General features: G+C 40.3%; 1 protein-coding gene across 1 annotated transcript in view; it reads left to right on the top strand.

Moving 5' to 3' along the window:
- Positions 1–19,874, top strand: part of IGF1 (insulin like growth factor 1) — a 104,408-nt gene extending 84,534 nt beyond the window's left edge. Inside the window, exons 3-4 of the mRNA XM_056569400.1 lie at positions 15,552–15,733; positions 17,000–19,874. Coding sequence (XP_056425375.1) covers positions 15,552–15,733; positions 17,000–17,059 — 242 coding nt within the window. The 3' untranslated portion in view covers positions 17,060–19,874. The remainder of the gene's footprint in view (positions 1–15,551; positions 15,734–16,999) is intronic.
- The last annotated feature ends 2,236 nt before the right edge of the window (positions 19,875–22,110 follow it).

Consider the following 22,110-nt stretch of genomic DNA (forward strand, 5'->3'; position numbering starts at 1 on the left):
TTATCTGAGACCTTGAATAATTTAGTCTGTTTCCTAGAAAAGTGATTTTGTCATACAAAGCATTTTTGTTGCCAACAAAAATTTCTTGGCTGTTGCTCTCACATTCTACCCTGGAATCTGACCTGGTCTAGAGAATAATGTGGTGTTTGAGAGGCTCTCGCCCTCTAGAGCACAATTTTTTTCCAGTTATACACTGCCACAAGCAGACTCCCTAACACACCTCTTTTGTGTCATGCTTACTTTGCTTTGGGTGATTATCTAAGGATGCCACAGAAGTTGATGCCAGGCATGCCCACACATTTAGGTGACTATGCTGGAGTGTATCTGAGGCCATACTTGTGATTTTTCTGTGACATGTAGGGAAGCAAGAGGAAATACATGAGAAAGTAAAACCTTTATAATGTATATTTAAAATAAATAATTAAGATGGATAGATAGATAATAGATATATAGAATATTGTTCTGTTATTAGGATTATACCAAGAACAAATGTTATCCCCTAGCCAAAGGAAAGGTGATAGCTATCTGATTGGGGGGATAGGGCTGCAGGGACCCCAATCAATCAAGAGAATAAAGGACCCTTATCATCTGGGTGAAGTGTTTGGCCATCTTCTCAAGTCCTATAGAGAATGAATGGAGTAGAACTTAAGTATGCCATCGCTCCATTTACCTGGATGTGATCACTGGAAATCCAAGCATCTGATAAGCCAGTTATAATTTATTCTGTGGATAAGTGATAACTGTTAATATCAGGGGAAAAAAACTTACAAAAAAACTTTTTGATGACCATAAAGTTACTTTTTGTAGCCCGTAATAAATGGTATCATGCTTGTGCTATCCCTTCTTAATGACATACTGGAATTGTGTCTCGCTTTCTATACTTTTAACTTAGTCCATCATTTTATCATGTCAAAATTTAATTTATGTAACTTGGTTGAATTTGACAGACGTGTCTTTTTTCAACTGTACCGCTTTCTATGTAACTATATACCTATGTAACTATATACAGTGGGGATCAAAAGTTTGGGCACCCCAAGTAAAAATTTGTATTAATGTGCATAAAAAAGCCAAGGAAAGATGGAAACATCTCCAAAAGGCATCACATTACAGATTAGACACTCTTATAAAATGTCAACAAAAGTTAGATTTTATTTCCATCATTTACACTTTCAAAATAAAAATTGTATCTGCAAAAGTTTGGGCACCCTGCAGAGTTAATATCTTGTACTGCCTCCTTTGGCAAGTATCACAGCTTGTAAACACTTTTTGTAGCCAGCCAAGAGTCTTTCAATTCTTGATTGAGGTATCTTTGCCCATTCTTCCTTACAAAAGTCTTCCAGTTCTCAGAGATTTCTGGGCTGTCTGTCACACACTGCTCTTTTAAGGTCTATCCATAGATTTTCAATTATGTTGAGGTCAGGAGATTGTGAAGGCCATGGCAAAACCTTCAGTTTACGCCTCTTGATGTAATCCCCCGTGGATTTCGAGGTGTGTTTAGGATCATTATCCATTTGTAGAATCCATCCTCTCTTTAACTTCAGCTTTTTCACAGATTTCATCAAGTTAGCATCCAAAATTTGCTGAAATGTTATTGAATCAATTTTTCCTTCTACTCGTGAGATGTTCCCTGTGTCACTGGCTGCAATACAATCCCAAAGCATGATTGATCCACCCCCATGCTTAACAGTTAGACAGAGGTTCTTTTCATTCAATTCTGTTCCCCTTCTTCTCCAAACGTACCTTTGCTCATTCCGGCCAAAAAGTTCAATTTTAACCTCATTGGTCCACAGAACTTGTTTCCAAAATGCATCAGGCTTGTCTATATGTTAATTTGCAAAGTTCAAACGCTGATTTTTGTGGTGAGGGCATAGAAGAGGTTTTCTTCTGATGACTCTTCCATGAAGACCATATTTATACAAGAATCTCTTTATAGTGGAATTGTGTACCACAACTCCAGTGTCTGCCAGATCTTTCTGGAGGGATTGTGCAGTCAAACGTGGGTTTTTAATTGTTTTTCTCACAATCCTGCGAGCTGTTCTGTCTGATATTTTTCTTGGTCTTCCACATCTTGCTTTAACTTCCACTGTTCCTGATGACTGCCATTTCTTAAAGGAGTTCTCCAACTGAAATATTTTATCCCCCACTGTGCCCGGGATGTAAAACTATACATAATAAAATTTCACTTACCTGCCTACAATCCCCCGTTGTTCCGATATCGCCGCCCGTGCTCCGGTCCCTGTCAGCTTCCTCTTCCTGCGGGTCGGTGACTTCACTCTGCACTCAGTCTATCAGCGGCCGCGACGGGACATTGCTGTGGCTGCTGATAGGCTGAGCGCAGAGTGAAGTCACCGACCCGAAGGAAGTGGAAGAGACCGGGACCAGAGAAAGGGATGACGATATCGGAAGAATGGGGGATCGTAGGCAGGTAAGTGAAAGTTTATTATGTATAGTTTTACAGTCCGGGCACAGCGGGGGTTAAAAGTTTTAGCTTAGAGAACTCCTTACATTCCGAACAGAGGATATTGACATCTGAAAACGTTTTGCTATCTTCTTATAGCTTTCTCCAGCTTTGTGAGCGTCAACTATTTTCAGTTTCAGATTTCTAGACAACTGCTTAGAAGAACCCATGGTGCTGATTGCTGGGGCAAGGTCAGATGGGCATTTAAAAGCTTTGAGATTGACATGACCTGGTCTTCCCAGATGATGATTGAGAACAATGACACTGGCAGGTCTCAGCTTTGCAAAGGGGGTAGTGCATGCTATAAATTCTGCAGGATGCCCAAACTTTTGCAGATGCCATTTTTTTGTTTTCTGTTATTTTAAAAGTGTAAATGACGGAAATAAAATCTAACTTTTGTTGACATATTATAAGAATGTCTAATCTGTAATTTGATGCCTTTTGGAGATTTTTCCATCTTTCCTTGGCTTCTTTATGCACATTAATACAAATTTTTACCTGGGGTGCCCAAACTTTTGATCCACACTGTATGACAACCAAGTCAGAGAATACATGGCCTTGTTGATGGCCTAAAATATAGACCTCATCACAATGCAAAAAACTTGAGTGATTTGCCCGTAGCAACAAATCACAGCTCAGCTTTCATTTCTTAATCAGCTCTGGTAAAATGAAAGCTGAGCTGTGATTGGTTGTTATTGGCAAAATCAGAGCGTTTAATAAATCTAGGCCTTTGTATTTTAACCTCTGATGTCAGCCAGTTTGTAAAACTGGGGCGTTTGGGTTAAATATGCACATGACTTGGCTCTGTTGACTAGAAGTATTAAGTCCACTATTATGGAGTAATCAGAAAGTGCACTAAACATAGAGCATTCTGATTACTCCATAATATAATTTTTTTTAACTTTCACAAGAAGATGGATTTTAGGTTAAAAAAACTGCCCCGCAATGGAACATCTGTTGATTGAATGAAAAATCCCTGGACTAATTAGTGAGTCATGTATTCTTTCACTTGGACCCCTTAAGGAGCCACCCCATTTTTACCTTAAGGACCCGGGCATTTTTTTCACATCTGACCACTGTCACTTTAAGCATTAATAACGCTGGGATGCTTTTACTTTTCATTCCGATTCCGAGATTGTTTTATCGTGACATATTCTACGTTATGTTAGTGGTAAATTTTCGTCGATACTTGCATCATTTCTTGGTGAAAATTCCAAAATTTTATGAAAAAAGCATTTTTTTTTTACTTTGAAGCTCTCTGCTTATAAGGAAAATAGACATACCAAATAAATTATATATTGATTCACATATACAATATGTCTACTTTATGTTTGCATCAAAAAGTTGACATGTTACTTTTGGAAGACATCAAATTTTATAATGGGGTATCTCTCTAATATGAAGGCCCCTCAAATCCACTTCAAAACGGAACTGGTCCCTGAAAAATTCAGATTTTGAAAATTTTGTGAAGAATTAGAAAATTGCTGCTGAACTTTGAAGTTCAGCAGCAATTTTCTAATTTTTCACAAATTTTCAAAATCGGAATTTTCCAGGGACCAGTTCAGTTTTAAAGTGGATTTGAGGGGCCTTCATGTTAGAGAGACCCCATTTTAAAAACTCTCCCCTTCAAAGTATTCAAAATAACATTGAGTAAGTGTGTTAACCCTTTAGGTATTTCACAGGAATAGCAGAAAAGTGAAGCAGAAAATTCTAAATCTAAATTTTTTACACTTGCATGTTCTAAGGGGTATAAGGAGAGAAATCACCCTAAGATTTGTAACCCAATTTCTCTAGAGTAAGGAAATATCTCATGTGTATGTCAAGTGCTCTGTGGGTGCACTAGAGGGCTCAGAAGGGAAGGAGTGACCGTGGAATTTTTCTGAAATGGTTTTTGGGGGGCATGTCACATTTAGGAAGCCAGAACAGCAAAAAAAAAATAAAACATTTTGGAAACTACACCCCTCAAAGAACCTAACAAGGGGTCCAGTGAGCCTTAACACCCCACAGGTGTTTGACGACTTTTCATTAAAGTTGGATGTGAAAATTATAATTTTTTTCACAAAAATGTTGGTTCTCCCCAAAATTTAAAATTTTTACAATAGGTAGTAGGAGAAAATGTCCCCCAAAATTTGTAACCCCATCTCTTCTGAGTATGGAAATACCCCATGTGTGGATGCCAAGTGCACTGTGGGGGAACTACAATGCTCAGAAGAGAAGGAGTAACATTTGGCTTTTGGAAAGCTAATTTTGCTGAAATGTTTTTTGGGGGGCATGTCGCATTTAGGAAGCCCCTATGGTGCCAGAACAGCAACAAAAAAAAAAAAAAAAAGAAACACATGGCATACTATTTTGGAAACCACCCCTCAAGGAATGTAACGAGGGGTTACATTTTTCATTTTTTACAATGACATTTTTCATTTTAACGGACCACTGTTCCAAAACTCTGTCAGACACCTGTGGTTGCATAAATGCTCACTGTACCCCTTATTACATTCCGTGAGGGGTGTAGTTTCCAAAATGGGGTCATATGTGGGGGAGTCCATTGTTCAGGCACTATGGGGGCTTTGTAAACACACGTGGTCTTCAATTCCGGACAAGTTTTCTCTCCAAAAGCCTGATGGCGCTCCTTCTCTTCTGAGCATTGTAGTTCGCTCGCAGAGCACTTTACATCCACATATGGGGTATGTTCATACTCAGAAGAAATGGGGTTACACATTTTGAGGGGCTTTTTTCCTATTTTCCCTTGTGAAAATGAAAAATTTACGGTAACACCAGCATTTTAGTTTTCATTTTTTTCATTTTCCCATCCAAATTTAACAAAAATTTGTCAAACACATGTGGGGTGTTAAGCTTCACTATACCCCTTGTTACGTTCCGTGAGGGGTGTAGTTTCCAAAATGGGGTCACACGTGGGTATTTATTTTTTTGCGTTTATGTCGGAACCACTGTCAAATCAGCCACCCCTGTGCAAATCACCAATTTAGGCCTCAAATGTACATGTGCGCTCTCACTCCTGAGCCTTGTTGTGCGCCCGCAGAGCATTTTACGCCCACATATGGGGTATTTCTGTACTCAGGAGATATTTGGGGGCCTTTTTTCCCTTTTACCTCTTATGAAAATAAAAAGTATTGGGCTGCCGATCGCCGATGGTAAGGGACCTCCGGCACCAGTCACCACCGGTTCCTCCGCTCTGCCCGGACAACAGCCGGTGGGAACCGAACTTTAACACCCCCCCCCCCCATCTGTTATTGCTTGGTCGCTTCTGATCAATAATAGGTATAGGAGGGGTTGCACCCCTGCCACATCACGCCTATCCCTTCAGGGTCATCAGGTCACCGGAGACCCGTATGACCCTGAATCGCCGCAGATTGACTTCAGAATTGAGGTCTCAGGACCCCCCAGGGGTTTGCACGGGATGCCTGCTGAATGATTTCAACAGGCATCCAGGTCCAGGAATTCCCAGAGGTGTACAGGTACGCCCTGGGTCCTTAAATACCAAGGAGCCAGGGTGTACCCATATGCCCTGGGTCCTTAAGGGGTTAAACGGGGCCTGTTACTGACCTGATGTAATAAACTCACTGTTTTGTGTGGGATTTTGATAAGATGATTCAGAATTTGCCTACACTATCCTCATCTACTAGAAGAATTTTTCCGTGATGCAGATTGTATACATTTTTGAAAACACTTACTAAGTCAGAGAGTTAGGCTGCATTCACACCACGTTTTGTACATACGGGTGCCGGATCCGGCGAGGGGGAGGGCAAACCGGGCGCTCCCGTCCCCCAGCCGGATCAGCCCGTCACTCCATTTACTTTAATGAGCCGACCGGACAAAAGGGGTGTGAATGCAGCCTTAGCTTGGTTCACAGCCTCCAGCCAATAGCTAACAGTTGCTGACAGTATATATATATATATATATATATATATATATATATATATATTCACACACACACAACAGTGCAAGGTGGGGGATAGTGATTATATAAACTGTGTGGTATGTAGAGGTTAAATTGGCACTTTTTATATGTTGTACATCTTGGCAAAACATTAAACTGATATATTTCATAAGAAAAGTTTATTTCCTTTTTTAAAGTAATCATGGCTTATAAAATCATGGCTTTGTCCAAGCTGAAGCACCGGCATGGACAAAGTCCAGTAAGTGAGGGTGGGCTAGCAATCCTCTGTCCGACAGGACAGGAGAGAGCACAGAGGAGTGCTATTAGACGGGGAGAGTACAGAGGAGTACTATCAAACAGGAGAGAGCACAGAGGAGTGCTATCAGACAGGAGAGAGCACAGAGAAGTACTATCAGACAGGAGAGAGCACAGAGGAGTACTATCAGACAGGAGAGAGCACAGAGGAGTACTATAAGACAGGAGAGAGCAAAGAGAAGTCCTATCAGACAGGAGAGAGCACAGAGGAGTCCTATCAGACAGGAGAGAGCACAGAGGAGTGCTATCAGACAGGAGAGAGCACAGATGAGTCCTATCAGACAGGAGAGAGCACAGAGGAGTCCTATCAGACAGGAGAGAGCACAGAGGAGTACTATCAGACAGGAGAGAGCACAGAGGAGTGCTGTCAGACAGGAGAGAGCACAGAGGAGTCCTATCAGACAGGAGAGAGCACAGAGGAGTGCTATCAGACAAGAGAGAGCACAGAGGAGTACTATCAGACAGGAGAGAGCAAAGAGGAGTCCTAGCAGACAGGAGAGAGCACAGAGGAGTCCTATCAGACAGGAGAGAGCACAGAGGAGTACTATCAGACAGGAGAGAGCACAGAGGAGTCAGTTTTTTTTTTCAATTGATCATCTATGAGTGGAATATAGGGTAACCACTAGTCCAATAGCAGTATACACAAAAATTGTGAGTTTTCCACCTCTGTTCTGCACACATCACGGCGACCAATTTCTGCCCACACAGTCATTTGTAACATATAAGAATGTTAACACAGTAGATTGCTCATGAACATTTGCCACATCAGGACTTTCCACATCAGAATGCCCAAGCTGTACCATACTCTCCATACCACAAGGTGGATGAGGAGTAATAGCTAAAATAAGTGTTCATGTGGTGGCGGGGTGTGTGGTGCAGGACAGATGTTGTTGCCCTAGCGGCAGATTATATTAACCACTTGTATTCGTGACACCAGGGCATGGTTTAGCCTATAACCACCCGAAGGTATACAGCTGGATCCTGGACTAGACACAGGGCAATAAAGACTATGATGCCAAATTACGGACAATGGTAGTTTTACTGAGGGTAGACAGTCGGTAAAGTGTATATAGTGCAGCCAGGGCCCAAGGAGGTGACCATTGATGCAGAGACCTTAAGGGCTTGCTGGGACTTGTAGTAGGTATGGACAATTTGGTGCAGACCATGCTAACTTGACAGATGACAGGGACTGACTTGACTTGACTCATAAAGCTGTGACTTTAATTTGCTTGACTTGATGGTGGCTTGACACATATCTCCAACACTCTGGACCCACACACTAGGCACGACTGCACTGGACCTCAGCTTAGCAGAAGAGCAGAGCTCAAAGAGAGAGAAGCTAGCTCCACCCAGGGCTTATATGGGGGAGAATAGCAGGCAGCCCATAGGTCACTCTTGGGATCACCTGGTCACTGGTACCTCCTGAGTAACAATCACATGACATATCACATAGTATAACTCTTAAAGCAACATTACAGTTTATAACAATTTACATTGTAAAACACATTTACAATGGAGAAACAAGTGCAGGGGGGCTTGGGGACTCTGAAGGAGGCTGCCTGACAGGACAGCAGGAGCACGGGGCAACACCTCCCGTACTGGGCCACCTCATTCATATAAAAGTGCTCAGCAGAATAATATTTCCTAATCAGGCTGGCCCTTCATTAGCACGTAAGGGAGGTCCCATGTTAGACACAGGTTTTTTTTTGTGTACAGGACACAACACTTAAGTGCAGTCCTTAAACAGAGGTTGGGGTCTTTGCCATTGTTCCCTTCAAATCAGGCTTCACTAGGGTGGCTGAAGACTGCATGACCAGTTCCTCTTACGGCCCTACGGGTCTCTGTGAAGCTGCCATCTAACACAACTTGCTCCACTGAAACTCCAGTCATAGTTGTACAGCAGTGACCTCCAAGGGATTCATTCTATGCCTTCATAGTCACCAAATACCCCAAAACGTGGTCACTGCAACATTCCATGCCCTTTCTGTTTCCTCCTTTATTACTGTCTTTATGCTGCTCCCATGGCAGTGCTATGGCATAGCATTTGGCTCTTCAACACTGACTCAGCTTCAGTGTCATTCTCCACAGATCCCGCACAGACACAAACTTGAGCTGCTCATCCTCCTTGCTGAAAGCCAGGGAACCCCATCTGGGACATTGTATGTGTTCATTGGCAACCCCACTTACAGTGGCCTGCCAAACAACGAACAAGCAAACACAAGGAAAAAGACAAAATGAAAATAGTAACTGTAATGAGGATAAACCCCCCTTCCAAGTAAGTAACTGGATTTCTATAGGGTTGCCTGCAGGAGTAAATAGTTGTGATTATGTGCTATTCCTACAGTTACACCAACTATGCAATCTAACAGCTGTAGACAGCAAAGAGGCGAATGCCTTTTTAAGCATCAAGGTCAAAAACAGAGAGCTTAGTTATGTCTGAAGCCATGTTTGGGGTCAAAGGCATTAGCGACAATTGTCAGATTACAGGCATGCTGACGTCACATGCACAGAGTGATGAGTAACAAGCTGAGGCTGACATAATAAGATCAAATAAAATAGCAATATGGAAAACATGAGCAAAAGGACATGTAATTTGGTACACAGAGCCATCATTGCAGGAAGCATTTGCTATCAGGTAGCTAAAATCTAATGTTTGTTCAGCTGACTCCCAATGTGCACCCTTAAGAGTTTGGTTGGAATCACACCTGTAACCTATTTTGAAACAAACCCTACAAGAAACAAACCCTAGAAGAAAATACCTTTTTTCCCAATCTTCTTAAACTTCTTTTATAAATAGATAGGGAGGTTATATCTTCCAGTACTCCACATTAAATAAATTTTACTTTCCATTACTTATAGTGCACCAGAAGAGATGTAGTAGTTAGGTATGGATGGTGAATCTATCATGAATGATCATAGATGCTGCTCACTCGCTCTTTAGCGTCTCAATCCAACACAGATAAAAACTATAATTAAGATTTGCAACTTTTTCTGTGTTTTGGACCCTCTCCTGGTTTTGACTAAAAATACTGACCGAAATACTATGTGTGAACCTAGCCTAAAGCTTTAGGGTGAGTTCACACACTGTAAGTAGCAGCGGGTTTCCCGCTACGGGAAACCTGCTGAGTGTTATTCATTTGAATGGGATCGCGGACAGTCCACAAATCTGACATTATTGCGGTCTATCTGCGGACCCATTTAAAAATGGTAGCGTAACTCAGCGTGGGGAAACCTGCTGCTAGTAACAGTATGTGAACATAACCTTAAAGGGGTACTCCAGCGCTAAGACATCTTATCCCCTATCCAAAGGATAGGGGATAAGATGCCTGATGGCGGGGGTCCCACCGCTGAGGACCCCCGTGATCTTTCATGCAGCACCCCGATACCATCAGCCCCCGGAGCATGATCGTTCCGGGTCTGATGACTGCCGATCAAGGGGCCGGAGTATTGTGACATCATGGCTCCGTGTGACGTCACGCTCCGCCCCCTCAATGCAAGCCTATGGAAGGGGGCATGGATAGGGGATAAGATGTCTTAGCGCTGGAGTACCCCTTTAAAGGTAGACTGGTTTACCCGTACTAAACCTACTACACAGGGTTACAGTACAGAAGAAAATCTTTTTTCTGATCCATGGTCCGTGGTTCCAGAGATACATGCAATTTTAGCCCTTGCTGCTAATATGTTAATAAACCTTCTTTGCGCAATGGAGGCAGAAGTCAGTGTTCTGAGCATCCCTGCTGCATCCGTCCTCTTTACTCTGATATGCCCGCCCACCTTGTGCGTACATGAGTGAAGACTCTATGAATATTTCTGAGGTGGGCGGGCATATCAGAGCAGAGAGGATGGAAGCAGGGAAGTTCAGAACACTAGCCCTGCCTTGTTGATTAACAAGGGGTTGATTAACATACAGTCATGGCCATAAATGTTGGCACCTCTGAAATTTTTCTAGAAAATGAAGTATTTCTCACAGAAAAGGATTGCAGTAACACATGTTTTGCTATACACATGTTTATTCCCTTTGTGTGTATTGGAACTAAACCAAAAAAGGAGGAAAACAAGCAAATTGGACATAATGTCACACCAAACTCCAAAAATGGGCTGGACAAAATTATTGCCACCTTTTCAAAATTGTGGATAAATAAGATTGTTTCAAGCATGTGATGCTCCTTTAAACTTACCTGGGGCAAGGAACAGGTGTGGGCAATATAAAAATCACACCTGAAAGCAGATAAAAAGGAGAGAAGTTCACTTAGTCTTTGCATTGTGTGTCTGTGTGTGCCACACTAAGCATGGACAACAGAAAGAGGAGAAGAGAACTGTCTGAGGACTTGAGAACCAAAATTGTGGAAAAATATCAACAATCTCAAGGTTACAAGTCCATCTCCAGAGATCTAGATTTTCCTTTGTCCACAGTGCGCAACATTATCAAGAAGTTTGCAACCCATGGTAGCTAATCTCCTGGGCGTGGACGGAAGAGAAAAATTGAAGAAAGGTGTCAACGCAGGATAATCCGGATGGTGGATAAGCAGCCCCAAACAAGTTCCAAACATATTCAAGCTGTCCTGCAGGTTCAGGAAGCATCAGCGTCAGCACGAACTATCTGTCAACATTTAAATGAAATGAAACGCTATGGCAGGAGACCCAGGATGACCCCACTGCTGACACAGAGACATAAAAAAAAAAAAAAGCAAGATTACATTTCGAAATGAACTTGAGTAAGCCAAGATCCTTCTGGGAAAATGTCTTGTGGACAGATGAGACCAAGATAGAGCTTTTTGGTAAAGCACATCATCTACTGTTTACCGAAAACGGAATGAGGCCTACAAAGAAAAGAACACAGTACCTACAGTGAAATATGGTGGAGGTTCAATGATGTTTTGGGGTTGTTTTGCTGCCTCTGGCACTGGGTGCCTTGAATGTGTGCAAGTCATCATGAAATCTGAGGATTACCAACGGATATTGGGTCGCACTGTACAGCCCAGTGTCAGAAAGCTGGGTTTGCGTCCGAGATCTTGGGTCTTCCAGCAGGACAATGACTCCAAACATATGTCAAAAAGCACCCAGAAATGGATGGCAACAAAGCGCTGGAGAATTCTGAAGTAGCCAACAATGAGTCCAGATCTAAATCCCATTGAACACCAGTGGAAAGATCTTAAAATTGCTGTTGGGAAAGGCATCCTTCCAATAAGAGAGACCTGGAGCAGTTTGCAAAGGAAGAGTGGTCCAACATTCCGGCTGAGAGGTGTAAGAAGCTTATTGATGGTTATATGAAGCGACTGATTTCAGCTTTTTTTTCCCCAAAGGGTGGGCAACCAAATATTAAGTTAAGGGTGCCAATAATTTTGTCCAGACCATTTTTGGAGTTTGGTGTGACATTATGTCCAATTAGCTTTTTCTCCTCCCTTTTTTGATTTAGTTCCAATACACACAAAGGGAATAAACATGTGTATAGCAAAACAGGTGTTACTGCAATCCTTTTCTGTGAAAAATACTTAATTTATCGCAAATAACGTAAAATAGTAAAATACAGTTACCAGGGTAGAAAAAACATTAAATATTCAGTAACTCCTGTCACATAAGTTCTTGGAAGGGTTATATGTCACTTCATGTTGTGATAACTGGAGCATAAAGGTTGTATTATTTATCATTAACAATCTAGAGCTCTTGGTCTGTATAAAAAATGAAAGTCATAAGGATATACCGTATATGGCCAATAAAAAGACAAAATTAAAATGACCAATATTCAAGGTCTACATATATTGATAATTCCACGAGTACCACTGCTTCCGGTGCTATTACTACTTATGAAGTAAGGCAGTGAAAGACTTTATTTACAAATGAAGGTCCACACTTGTATCCATTTTACGTAAATAAGTTAATAACAATCCTATGAGTTAACAGGATAGCTACAAACAATGTCATTTATAACAGGGTGGACTATTTATGCATTTTTTTGTGGGAATTTTGTCCTTTACTTTCATTTATTTTTTGTTGTCTTTTATAATGAAATTACATTGGGCCTCTGGGGAACTGCACAGTGGTGCCCTTGTTTATAGTTGCTATTTTTGCACTAATGTATTGGTGGGTGTGGTGTGCACGCTGTGTATATGTTGACTATGTTTATTGCTGGACAGCAATCTCTGTGCCAGCAAACCTTTCATGTTGGATCAGTGTGTCTGGCATTGGCAGTGATGATCTTCTATAATAAGCAAAGTCCAAGCTGTGCAAGCCAGCTTACCCCTGCAGTATGACTAAGGCCTGCTAGTTGGCCGAAACACATCACCTTCACTTGTTCTGATGTACCTTGTACGTTTGTATGAATAAAGAAGCATCGTTCTCAAGAAGTTGTAGTGCTGGACATTTTCTCTTTGTATTGTATCTTCTAGACTGAGAAGCACAAGAGTAGGTACAGGTGCCTGCATTGGCTATAAAGGAGCCTGATGCTAGGAAAGGGGAATATCCATGGTGGCTCTGATTCCCCAAACCTTGATGCTAAGTAAAAGTAGTCTTACGAGACATTTAGGAAAATGTTTGCCATCAATAATGGAGTGTGTGAAACATCAATGATAGGTAGATTGAACCATCAATGATAGTGGAGAGTAATGTTGACATGTGTAGAGAAGAAGAGTAGGCCAAAGGCAGAGTGTATAAAGAGAGCAAAAGTAGGATCCAAAGTATTAAATCAACTGGTGCCAGAAAGGCTTGATTAAGACTTGTTGATAAGTCTAAACGCGTTGGTGCGTTTCGTTTGTGATTTTAGCCATCATTTTTTTCTAACTTGGATCTTAATATGTTATAATAAACCTATGAACTTTTATCCAGTCCTGGGAGCCGGATTGACTTTTTCCTTTGCTTGCCAGAAAGTTAAACAGATTTGTAAATTACTTCTGTTTAAAAATCTTAATCCTTCCAGTACTCATTAGCTGCTATATGCTACTGAAGAAGTTGTATAGTTCTTTCAAGTATGACCACAGTGCTCTCTACTGACACCTGTGTCCATGTCAGGAACTGTCCAGAGCAGTAGCAAATCCTGACATGGACACAGGTGTCAGCAGAGAGCACTGTGGTCAGACAGAAAATAAATTCAAAAAGAAAAGAACTTCCTGTGGAGCATACAGCAGCTGATAAATACTGGAAGGATTAAGATTTTAAAATAGAAGTCATTTACAAATCTGTTTAACTTTCTGGCACCAGTTGATTTAAAAAATATATATATTTTCCACCGGAGTACCCCTTTAAGTCTTTCCTTCTGACAATGTTGTGAGGGGATCTTATGGAAGACCATATAATGGCGTAGTAGTTCCAATGGAGGGATATAGCCTTCTATTATTAGAAGGATAGGACTCTCTGAAACCTTGACATACCAATCTATTGGTTAAATGCCATATTGGAGCTCAGCTCCAAATATATATATATATATATATATATATATATATATATATATATATATATATATATATTTATTTATTTATTTTTATTTTTTTATCTTGGACAACCCTCAAAGTGGACCTGTCAGCAGGAAAGCAGGAATTTAACAATGGCCAGGTAGGGCTCCTTATCTGGATTCTGCATATCTTTATCTTTATTTAAAGGGGTATTCCTGGAAAAAACTATTTTTATATATATCAACTGGCTCCAGAAAGATAAACAGATTTGTAAATTACTTCTATTAAAAAATCTTAATCCTTTCAGTACTTATGAGCTTCTGAAGTTAAGGTTGTTCTTTTCTGTCTAAGTGCTCTCTGATGACACCTGTCTCGGGAAACACCCAGTTTAGAAGAGGTTTGCTATGGGGATTTGCTTCTAAATTGGGTGTTTCCCGAGACAGGTGTCATCAGAGAGGACTTAGACAGAAAAAAACAACCTTAACTTCAGAAGCTCATAAGTACTGAAAGGATTAAGATTTTTTAATAGAAGTAATTTACAAACCTGTTTAACTTTCTGGAGCCAGTTAATATATATATATAAAAAAAGTTTTTTCCTGGAATACCCCTTCTTTCCCAGAACCTAGATTTTTCTAATATTTAAAAGAGGCTCAAAAGCCCAGGGGGGCGTTACCCAGCACGGCAAATGCCCAGAAGTCTAGCCCATGTACTCTTATTCTTTTATCCCATTTGACTGACAACCAATAGACAAAGGAATACTGCAGTGTAAGACACTTATCCCTTATCCGCAGAATAGGGAATAAGTGTCTGAACATGGGGGCTCAGCATTGCCACGGCTGTGCGTAGTTAATGCGCGTGTCATCGTTCCCCCCCCTCCCCCACCCCCATACAGGTCTATGCATGAACGCTGCCTGTCCGCCATTCCCATAGAGATACGGGAAGGGGGTGTCGGCCGCAGCGTCATGCGGCGGCCAACTGCCTCCTGCACAAGAGAGCCGCGGCAGAGCCAGGGCCCTAGACAGGAGATCGTGGGGGGTCCCAGCTCTCGGCCCCCCACCCCGCGATCAGCCACTTAACCATGCTAGGGAATGCCCCCTGGCTTTTGAGCCTCTTTTAGATATTAACAAAATGTCTTATATCTTGGCACTGGAGAGGAGTATGGAGATTATAAAGGTATGTCCGGAATCCTGGGTCATGGGTCACACCCCTTGTGATGTTAGGCCACACCCCTCAATTCAAGTATATGGTAGGGGGTGTGACTGCTGTTACGCCCCCTCCCACAGACTTGTATTGGGGAGCATGGCCTGAAATCGCCAGGGGGGGGGGGGGGGCAGACCTCCGCAGCACGCGCACAGCATTCAGAATTAATTGTTCCAAACTCAGACGGAAGCCTGGCCAGAGGAGTAACCCTTTAACTCTGTATTCTATTGCATTAATTTAGCTATTATATAATTTTACTTTGCATAATTCTATATTGTAAAATTTATTTCTCCCTCAGGTAAACCATTAGGTTATGGATACAGCAGTCGGCGAACACAAAACAGAGGGATAGTAGAGGAATGCTGCTTCCAAAGCTGTGATTTAAGAAGGTTAGAGATGTACTGTGCACCTGCCAAGCCAGTGAAATCGGCACGATCCGTGCGTGCCCAACGTCACACTGATATGCCAAAGGCTCAGAAGGTAATCCAGCTCGATAAAAAGACTGTTAGATGCTGAAGGCTGTAATAGAAGAAACACATACATGCTTTCAAATTAAGTTATATACTTATTGAGGAATATTTTTAATCTTAATCTTTCCAGTACTTTTTAGGGTCTGTATACTACAGAGGAAAGGGTTTTCTTTTTGGAACACAGAGCTCTCTGCTGGCATCATGACCACAGTGCTCTCTGCTGACATCTCTGTCCATTTTAGGAACTGTCCAGAGCAGCATACGTTTGCTATGGGGATTTTCTACTACTCTGGACAGTTCTTAAAATGGACAGAGATGTCAGCAGAGAACTCTGTGTTCATAATGCCAGCAGAGAGCTCTGTGTTCACGATGTCAGCAGAAAACCATTTCCTCTGTAGTATTCAGCAGCTAATAAGTACTGGAAGGATTAAGATTTTTTAATAGAAGTAATTTACAAATCTGTTTAACTTTCTTGCACCAGTTGATTTAAAAAAAAAAAGTTTTCCACAGGAGTACCCCTTTAATCTAATCAAAGTTATAATAACACGGCTGCAGGAAGTATTACAAATGTATGCCAAATGTAACTAGTGTAGTTATCCCTGCTCAGCAATCCATGTACATCAATACTCAACATTCTTCAAAAGTCATGTGATCTAAACAATCTTCTGCCATTCATGTAAATATAAATATATATATATATATATATATATATATAGACAAAGTAAATATGATGCAGCACAGGTAGCAAAGAAGGTGGTTTTTATTCCTTCATGTGCATTGACAACGTTTCACCAGTCTCACACTGGCTTTTCCACTTGAAAAAGCCAGTGTGAGACTGGTGAAACGTTGTCAATGCACATGATGGAATAAAAACCACCTTCTTTGCTACCTGTGGAGTGCTGCATCATATTTACTTTGTCTGGATTAAGGAACCGGCGGACCCAGGTTCCAGATATGCGGGCACCCCGAATTTCTTCTTTACTCTGGATATTGGTAGTGCCGTTTTTATGTGATTTATATATATATATATATATATATATATATATATATATATATATAATCATTTTATGTCCAATCTTAGTGTCCAGCATGTTTGATGGTTTCATAGAGTCCTTTTATTCTAAAATTCAATGGGATTTATAATTGGAATCTCTCCTATTGCATGTTTTGCCTTCCCTGGTTTTCACCCATACCATAAAATTACTTTTAACATGATATAATGTTGTAGCTTATTTGTTATGCATTTGAGTAATACAGTATTTCTATATGCTATTAGGAAGTACATCAGAAGAATGCAAGTAGAGGAAACACAGGGAGCCGGAGTTTCAGGATATAATACTAATGCCACTCAAGTCTTGAAGAATGAATGTGCCATCTGCAGGATACATCACTGAAATTGAAAATCAGATAAAACAGGGAAAGACTTTACTTCTCTCAATCAATGGGCATTCTTCCTCTGCGCAATGCAAATACACATTCCAATATAATGTATTCCATACAGAATCAAGATATCTTACATAGCTGATCTAATACTGTGTAATCTTTCACCTGTTTTATACATCCTGCACAAACATTTCTTTTAATAGCCTGTGTCCCCTAGAAGTCCAAAAATAAATGGCCTTCTTGATGGCTCCAATTGCACTATACTTAACTAATGTTTCATGGGTGCTGGAAGAATGACCCAGACATGTCTATATTTGCACTTCTCCTCCTGGGCGGTTTATTATCCAGCGTCCAATAACATTGTTTGCCTGCCCTTCTGTATTTGCACAGTTTAGCTTTTCAGTAGCAGAACATGTTTTTATTCCTCCCTCTATGTTCATGAATCCTATCATCCCAACATATGTTGATTGTGAACCAGGTTTTCACATTTCACCATGGCTTGATCCATCCACCTTTTGCTGAATATGTTATGATGCAACAGTTAAACACGTCTAGACTCATAGAAATCACACATCTCTCTAGGTGATAAGCTAGTTTTTTGTCCAACAGTATACATTTGTGCTCAATTCATTCAATATCTGTATATCACTAATGCACATATATCATTTGGTATGTAGAGCTGTAAAATAGTACAATGGTGCTACCTTATGTTGTAGTGAGTGTTGTATAAGGATCTGGCCACAAATGTTAACTGGTAAAAGCAAAGACATCCCTTAAGGACAAACCAGGGCCGTACTGTAAGTGTCCATGCCGTTTTATTGAGTTTTACCTTTGACTTGGACTGAACTTGAATGAAAGAAATGTGAAAATAAATATACTGATTATTTATCATTGAGAGAGGAAATAGATGTAAAAATCACATTGCTGAAGATACCCTTTTTTCAAAAATATTTTTTTACACACTGCCCACTATTCAGAGTTTATTTTTCTTTTTCTTTTTTTTTTTCTTTACCTATTTAAGGGACTTGTAAAACTATGACAACCCATTCCAGTTAGAAGCCCTCCAGATGATCAGTGGTGATCAACTGGGAAAGCTGTAACCACTGCTAAGGAAATGCAGTATTACATGCCGGCCATTTACACTAAGATCAATAGGTAATAAAAGGAGGTCTTAAGCAGGTTAGCCTTTCTACAAGACCCATATGCTCCATTCTTATTTTCAACTCCTTGAAGCAGTCCTTTAAAGTGTTAACATTGATGTTGAATGGCACACAATGCTTTACATCCTAACATGCAACAAGATGGACAGGGGTATAATTATTGGTTTAACCCAATGTCTTCTCCAGGCTACTGCCATAAATTGTCTGATTCTTGGCTCACAAGTATTAGTGCAGCAAACAATAAGCCTTTGTGCTGATATATTACAAAGCCTTTCAAATTTTTAGCCCCTCGTAGACAAGGAATTTGCCATGTGGACAGCTTGATTATAGGGCTGCGCTGCTTTTCTAACCACACAATGTATAGGAATATTTTCCTAGCAGTTACAAAATATGCTTGTTTTATCTTAACCCCCTTTACTTGTGTGTATTGAAAGGCATTTTTTCAGTATTCAACAATGAAAAAGTGTTAATAGCCACTAACTCGTACCATATGGAAAGAGTTCTTCTCCAAGAGGGTCCTGTCATAATAATAAAATGATTGCTTCAGTCATCTCCCAGTAAAGAATCTCTTCACCATTTAACAGTTTGGTTGTGTTTAATTTGTACAGCAGATGTCAAAAAGGACAAATCCCCTGAGTCAATTTACGTCAGTTCATTGAATCATGACCCTTATTCCATATGTGACTTGAGGAGGAGGTTCACTTAATTTATGGGAAAGGAAACGCCTGCTTTCCTTACATATATAATGCTATTTTCAGAGTTAATAATTCTACCATAAATGAACAGTGTGTCATTTAGATACACTAGTTACTGTTGACCCAATAATGGGAATTACTAAATGAAATCTAAAAAACAATGTTTAACAAATAATAATAACTTATAATGTATTCTCTTTGGACACCAGTCCCAATAAATCCAGGAATAGGTGTCTATGCTTTAACGTAATAGGTAGTTAAGTAGAACAGAATATTCTCTTTCAATTCATAGGCAGGTGACTATGTGTTAAAAGCTTTCCAAGTCTTTCCAGTCAACACTGTGGGGGAGATTTATCAAAACCTGTCCAGAGGAAAATTTGGCCAGTTGCCCATAGCAACCAATCAGATTGCTTCTTTCATTTTGCAGAGATCATGGTAAAAATGAAAGAAGCGATCTGATTGGTTGCTATGGGAAACTAGACAACGTTTCCTCTGGACAGGTTGTGATAAATCTCCCCCTGCATAAGGGTAGGGTCGAAGAGAGGGTAGCATTAAAAATACTTTTCCTTGTGTAAACTAGACAAAAGAATCCTTTACCATCAAGTTTTCCACACAGAATTTCTCAGTTTATGGGATGTAAAATGACTGTTTTGCAGCTCAAAAAGCAGGCTGTTTGTTCAGACACACATTCTTTATGAACATAGTTGTTTTGGGCCAATTTTGTAATGGGCCATTCACAGCTCAAAATACATCTATATATATGACCCAATTTTACATGTATTATGACTCAATCACAAACAGCTACTTTTTGGTCATAAAACAACACAAGAAACATCTAAATGTTTCAGATGTTTTTTGACTGAAAAACGGCCATTACATTACAGTTTAAAAAGCGGTGAGGGAGAATAAGGCTGGGTTCACACCACGTTTTGTTAAATACGGTTCCCGTATATGGCTGGGAGGAGGGGGCGGGGCTTAATTGCGGCGCCCGCACTCAGCCGTATTCGGGAACCGTATTTAATGCATGTCTATGAGCCGACCGGAACCTCAGCCTCCGGTCAGCTTCGTTTTTGTCCGTATGCGGTTTCCCGACCGTAGGCAAAAACGTGATTGGCCACGTTTTATGCCTGCGGTCGGGAAACCGCATACGGCCGAAAACAAAGCCGACCGGAGGCTGCGGTTCACTCCGGTCGGCTCATAGACATGCATTAAATACGGTTCCCGAATACGGCTGAGTGCGGGCACCGCGATTAAGCCCCCCCTCCTCCCAGCCGTATACGGGAACCGTGTTTAACAAACGTGGTGTGAACCCAGCCTAACCTAGAACTGATGTCTGATGTGACAGATGAATCTTAGGTCTCCCCCAGGTACCAGAGCCCAGTTGTGAAAGCTTCCTTATAAACCCCCTAAATCTACACTTCTATTTCAGAATCATTTCTATTACAGCATTCTAATATTAGAGATCACTATAAATGATGTATGTTGCACTGGAGAGTGATGTTTTTGCAAGATTAATGCAAATATATTTTGCTACATTTTGCTATATCATCTTCATCCAATTCATTTTAGTAAAAGAAGCCAACTTAGACTGCTCCTCAATTTTGCACTAGATTTTTTGCTATTACAAAGTATAATACAAGTATGCTAGTAAAAAAAAAACACTAAAATATAAAGGAAACAGTTTAGCCATATACTAAAACATGTTCTTTTTTTCTAATCTGTTTCTGATTTGTGACAGCATTTTACTGCAGCCCCATGGACATAGGAAACAATAGGCTGTAGGGGGTCCTATTGAAATCTGTGGGAAAGTTTTCTAGACATGCTCTGCGACCTGTGCAAAGATCTTTGTGTAGAAGGGGAGGAACTGATCTGTGACCACCACCTATTGTAAATGTCCAGATCCTATTATATCTATAAATTTGTGTCACCTTTCGCTATAATCCTATCTGCGATAAAGAGGACACTCTTGGAAAGTGATCTTTACAGAACAGGAAGTATTAGCTTATTATTAAAGTTAGTGGCCAGGACAATCATTTTATAATCTAGATGGTAAGTTGAAAATGAGAAAGAATATTACCTAAAATTATTTAAAAACATAAAAACGGGATAGGTCAGTTTCGGATTTATGACATTCCTCTATGTAGCTCAATGCAATTTTTTAAAATTTTGATAGGAAAGAAGTGTGCAAACAAATCTTCTTACAAACTAGAAACTGTCAATAAGCTACTGATTAAGTCTTAGGTCTCATGCACATAGCAACACATTGGGGACTATATTCAATACCTTGTGAAATTTCCAAGTGTGTTCATGTTCATGTTAACAGTTACTACTACCACATTTTTAAAAGTGGCATGCACTGCTTTGAAAATTTGATGTTTACGCCACATTGAGATTTTTTGCATCAAAATTTTATTTATTTTTTGGGCAAATTTTTATGAAATTTACTTTTGGGCAGGAAAATACAAATTAAACAATCAATTTATTGCTGTAAGCAGTCAGGTAAATTACCTGTGTCATCTGATCTGAGCTTTCCAGCTACCAATAGTAGTGATATGCAAACCTGTCCACCATCTAAACACTGTAGAACAACAATCATAAAGTTATGTCCCCTGAGGATGAATCAATGAATGCCAATGTTTCCAATACTATGAATTTAAAATTAAAATTGTAAAAAAAACGATCAAAAGAAAACAAATTGGCTACGGCAGCGTAAATTTGGCCCAAAAAAAAAAAATGATTTATGAAAAATATGAAATTTGTGACTTTTTGACACACTTAGCATGGCCAAAAAGGGCCTAAGGTTTCTTAAAGGGGGCATGGCAAAGTTGTCATGGCATATTTATTATGATTTACACTTAAAATGTGTAAATTCATGGCTGAAATCTACACCGGCTTAAAGATGGTGTTAGTCAAAAAGTGCTGCATCAGCAAAGCTGCTCTAAGTTCACCCCTATTAACATACCACAAAAAGCTTAAAAAAAAGGATAGAAACTGAAGGTACCTCTGGTGGCTCTGGTGCCAGCTTATCCCTCCCAGAACAATAGAGTTGGGCAGAAAAAATCCAACTCGCCCAGTTCATCATCTGTTGGTGGAGAGTTGGGAGACCACCACTGACCTTAAACAGTGGGCCAAAGTTGCCAAAGGCAGTA

This window comes from Hyla sarda, chromosome 4 (genome assembly GCF_029499605.1).
Source record: "Hyla sarda isolate aHylSar1 chromosome 4, aHylSar1.hap1, whole genome shotgun sequence".
NCBI classification, from domain to species: Eukaryota; Metazoa; Chordata; class Amphibia; order Anura; family Hylidae; genus Hyla; species Hyla sarda.